This window comes from Limulus polyphemus, unplaced genomic scaffold (assembly GCF_000517525.1).
Source record: "Limulus polyphemus unplaced genomic scaffold, Limulus_polyphemus-2.1.2 Scaffold1242, whole genome shotgun sequence".
Classification (NCBI taxonomy): Eukaryota; Metazoa; Arthropoda; class Merostomata; order Xiphosura; family Limulidae; genus Limulus; species Limulus polyphemus.
Genome location: NW_013666852.1, coordinates 7,921 through 13,132, shown reverse-complemented (window position 1 = coordinate 13,132; position 5,212 = coordinate 7,921). Strand labels below are relative to the sequence as shown.

General features: G+C 31.8%; 1 protein-coding gene across 1 annotated transcript in view; it reads right to left on the bottom strand.

Annotated features, from left to right (window-relative positions):
- LOC106462758 (ubiquitin carboxyl-terminal hydrolase 2-like) overlaps positions 1-4,903 on the bottom strand; it is a 30,104-nt gene extending 25,201 nt beyond the window's left edge. The window contains exons 1-2 of the mRNA XM_013922709.2: positions 4,742-4,903; positions 4,366-4,469 (exon numbers count right to left, since the gene is read on the bottom strand). Coding sequence (XP_013778163.2) covers positions 4,366-4,469; positions 4,742-4,889 — 252 coding nt within the window. The 5' untranslated portion in view covers positions 4,890-4,903. The remainder of the gene's footprint in view (positions 1-4,365; positions 4,470-4,741) is intronic.
- Positions 4,904-5,212: the final 309 nt, after the last annotated feature.

Sequence of the window (5,212 nt, the reverse complement as noted above, 5' to 3'; positions counted from 1 at the left end):
TGTGTTTAGAACAATATATATACTAATTTTTAAAGTATCAAATTGAATTTTTGTTCAATAAAAATCTTTCAACTGCGACTGAGGTTTTTTTTTCGACAAAACTTTGTCTTCAAAATAAGGGTGCGTCTTATATTCCGAAAAATACGGTAATTTGCCATCATGATCAGACAAAATGTATTTGACGTAAAACATGCGATGGAGTGTTACATATTTTGGCTGATAGTTTGTTCCAAATATTTCTCAAGTTAGCTAGCGAGGGAGCTATCACGTCAGCACATCGACTTCTAATTGTATACTTTGTAAACAAATGACACGTAACATAAAACATGCACCGCCAAATAAGTCGAAATCTCTTGTGCGTGTGTGTGTTTTATTGCAAAGCCACATCTGGAAATCTGCAGTGTCCACCGAGGGGGATCGAACCCCTGAGTTTAGCGTAGTAAATCAGTAGACTTACCGCTGTCCCACCGGGGGACTCAAAATCTCTTGTTTTGGAATCTATGAAACACCACAAAAATCTAAATTGTTACAAATCAAAATCTTGGAGATTGCAAATATAACTCTTAATACAACACGAATGGTTCTTCCTTACTTTTACTACCTCGACATTCAGTTTTATGTAAGAGCTCTGGGCTTGTTTAAAAACTAGAGCATTGATGGCTTTACGTGTAGCCATAAAAGAAAAATATCTTAGTTCTAAATTATCATTTACGTATTAGTCTACCTACAAAAAAAGGAGGGGGGGGGTGACGAAACAGTCCGGAATGTTGAAAACCAGAACATTCTATCTTGCCACCTGACTCATTTTCATTTTTCTTCCGAATGCGTTCTTAAGGGAATATTATTACCCATAAATTGAAGTACTTCAGGTATAGAATAAAAGTTACAAATACCTATAGAACCGTAATGACACTAGCTTTATTAGAAACGAAGAGAAGTTGGACATCAACAATGTTTCACTAGCTGAATTAACTCAGGGATTCCACAACAAGAAAGTAACAAGGTCCATTTATTGTCACCATTGAAGCCGATTTATATCTTTAACTAGACTTGTTTCGATAGAAGAGTTAGCACACATGATCACATATAAAAGTTGCAATGAATTTCATGAAAGACCCAAAAATGTAGCGCATTCGAATAGATGACTATTCTTCTTCAAGAGAATATAAGAAGAACAGCGAACTATTCAAAAGCGCTCGAGTTTTGGGTCTTTTTTAAAATCCATTTAACTAGAAGTATTTGTTACAAATCAAAATCTTGGAGATGGCAAATATAACTTAATACAACACGAGTGGTTCTTCCTTACTTTTACTACCTCGACATTCAGTTTTACGTAAAAGCTTTGGACTTGTTTAAAACCTAGAGCAACTTGATTACTAAAGCTTCTTTATATTTTTTTAACGCGGAATTTTTTTTCGTAGGGCAAAGTATCTGTAGTCACAGATATGTTAAAGTTTTGTGTTTTTGAAGACTAGTGATTAGGCTTCTTCTTCTGTTTCCCCAATGTATATTACATTACGACTTTACTGTAAGTTCGTTGATCGTATCTTTTAGTTAAGGAATTTTTCATATTACGACATAATATGAACTAAAGCAGCATTGTATTGATCTCAACACTACAATATTTAAAAAGTAGGTACCTCATTCTTTTTTTAATTGATAGAAGGACCGAAAAAAATGTGTAAAAAGCACAATGCTTTTAGAAATTAATTGATTTCATTTTATATTTTTAATGTACTAGATTCGATTAAGAAATGAATAAGATCATGTGTATTCTTTAAGGAGAGCGAGTTGTTACACGTGTAAGGGGTAGAAAATTTAATGAAATTCAGCCAAATTATAACTCAAACTGTTAAAAGCTGATGAAATTAACTATAAGAAACAATTTCTTTCCAGTGTTTTTTGAGAATTAGAATAATTCATTATTTTATGATTTTTTAAAGATTCAACTCTCCAAAACGTCTAGAGGAGTAATTTAAATATTTATGTTTCTTTGTAATGTGTCACTCTTAAATCATTAACACATTTGTGTGTGTTGTTTTTCTGCTCTTTTCTAATAAGAATCGAGTTATTATCGTTCCAAGTTTTTTATCTACAAATTAGTATCTCTAGCCTTATGTCAAAAACAAAAACTTTTAACATAAATCTAAGTTCACATGACGTATCGTAATTAACATAAGCTAAAGTAATACTGATAACTTATCAATTACATAGATTTTTAGATAGATTGCGATTTTTAATATTGCTTCACTTGTTTCAATTTCAAAGTAAAACAATAAAATGGATTTTATATTATAAATAACGTAACAAACATTAATATTTTGTGGCTCATAAAGAGGTTGAGTACGTTATATTCAAACAAATGTGGAGCCTCACCATGTTGTTAAAATTCATGTCACCATGTCCGACCATGCTCTGATTGGTTACCATGTATCTTGTGAATAGCTCCGCAGCGTAGTTTCAAAAAATTCTGTCGTAAGGTTGCCATGTTCAAAGCACATCCTTCCTCCGTGCATCCTTTTCCTAATCCACTTAGGACAATGATTTTCTTGTGCCTCTTTTAACAGTCTGATTGCACAAAAATCAAAAAGAGCTTAATCCGGTAACTTGACTGATATATCTTTTGGTGTCAAAAAATTAATACTCGTTTCATTATCCAGTTTCTTGAGAGATGCAACGGTTCAATGGATATGTCGTAGAAGCAGCTTGTGTACATCTAACATCTGTCCCTTCTCCAGATGGAGATCTTTACTGATTATGTTATGTACTGTTGCCATGGTTACTTGAACGGCTATTGCTACTGACCTTTGTTTTCGTTTATTCTTAATTAATTCTTTATTCAAAACGCCGCACTTTGCTTACCACAGTTGGGTTATAGTATGTTGCAGATCACTTCCTAGATGGTCCTTGTACCACAAGTTGATCTACATCTCATATGCTATTAAGTAAAAGAGATATCTTCGTTTTCGAAATTCTAAATCCTCGATCCAAACACAGTTTTATGATGTGAGTGTGTTAATTTTTGTTTCGGAAAGGGTATTACACACCACTCCCAAAAGCGACCACTTTTTGGTATCATCATACTACCTACAAAACACTAAAGAACTGCAGTTCTAATACATTCTATTTCACGGCGATTTTATATCGACTGTGATTGTCACGTGGTTTGCTGGTTTAATATAACTTACACGACCCTCTATAGATTTTATTTTTTGTAACACAATAATTTATTTTAAACATTATTACCAAAATATATGACGTCACACACAATCTTAAGTAACATAAGTTAAAAGACTTTGATATGTGTTCAACTTTTCCTTATTACTGACCAATCTCTCAGTTTAATTTTCCTGAAAGCCAGAAATATTTTGTTTCGTTTGATGTACATATACACATAGAGAGAGGTTATATGTATACGAAGTCGGATAAGATTTGATTATCTCACACCCCTAGCGAGCGTGCCTAGAGTACAGTCGTTCCATTAAATTATTACATTACACAGTATTTCTATTTGAAAAATTTCAACGCTATACTGATTTGCAACTAATTTTATCTAAATTTTCGTTCTCACAACGAGATTGAACAAAATACATTTTTAAATATAGTTTTATATGCATTTAAGAATTTTTAAGTGTCTGTATTGTTTAGTTTACCTTCAAGTATTTAGTGTATCCAAAGCTTGACAAATTGTAATTTTAAAGAAAATATTATTTATATAACCCGATCTATTAAGTCCAGCTGAATACACTTTACAAATATGGTGTCCAAGGCATAATTGTGACTTGCGAGCTGATAAATACAAGATGTTTAAAGCTGGGATTCACTACAGTCCAAAGTATGAAATCAATTTAACTCAGAATTTCTCAACATATAGTATGCATAGTTTTTGTTTATGCGTGTGTGTCTGTGTATTAAGAGATCACCACGAGCGTAGTAATATATATAAATCTGACTCAAGTAATTACAGAGTATACAATTTCACGAAAGAAGCAAACAGAAGGTTTAATTCAACAAAAAGAGGTAGTGCTTTCGCAGCTTAACCTCAGTTGTAAATTAAACGATTGGTACCTTCATCATTATCATTTTATGTTCATAAAATATCATCTCTTGCATAGACAAAGAAACAAATTCAAACGAAGATTCAAAACAGAAGACCTAGGTTCATTTTATTAAATAAAGGCATTAAATACTAACATCTCAATGTTGAAGTTACATATTTTAAAATGTACGGTCACATAAAAGTGAATGAAATATATTACACATATTTCTTCTAAAGCTCCACATTATCAGTGACCAAGTATCTGATGAAGAGAGCTATTGCACAAGTAGCTTATTAAAAGTTTTCTATATCTAATAAATTCTTACCTTAAGAATTGGAAGCGAAAGGTCCCAGAAAGGGTCAAAGGTCACCGAATTATATCCACATACAGTGCATTTGAGACTACTTCTTAACTGTCCAACAAACATATCTGGAAATAAAAGTATAAGAATAATAAACTACGCAGTTTAGTTTGGATTAGTTTAATCTGGAATCTTGAGGAGCCAATATAATGATTTGTTTTATCAATTTAAGTTTAAAACCAGACATTATTCATCGAACAAACATTACTGATTATTGTTAAAAAATTTCTTCACACAACGAACTAACTTGGTTACTAATTTCTATAAACATGTGTAAAACCCACTACAAAAAAAACTTTTATTTATATTATTCAGACGAAAAAGTAAAATTACCACATACCAACAACTTTACTGTCGTCATATCGTAAGTATCTCTTCCAAGCTTCCATAGATTTTTGATTTTCCCTGAAAACAATTAATGTTTTACTTATATTCTCTACTATCACTTTTATGCTGTTTATGGTATAATTTAATACATTTTCACACATTCATTAAATTAATATACCTGAAATTCGCATTATGAATAAGAACAGAATCATTCTATCACACTTCAGGTTACTGTAATGAATTCGTTTTGTTAATCCTGTTTATGGGAAGATACCAACAATCTGCGAGAATGACCACTCAGGCCAATATTCTATAAGTTTAGTTCAGGGACTAGAAAAAGAATGTAATGTTTAAATATATTTATATATATATATATGTAAATAATAGGCCTAGTATTAGGTCGTCAAGAAATTAATGTCGCGTTTCGGAACACTTTCATTACCTCCCCCCCCCAGAAAAAAAACGTACATCACGCATAATAGTT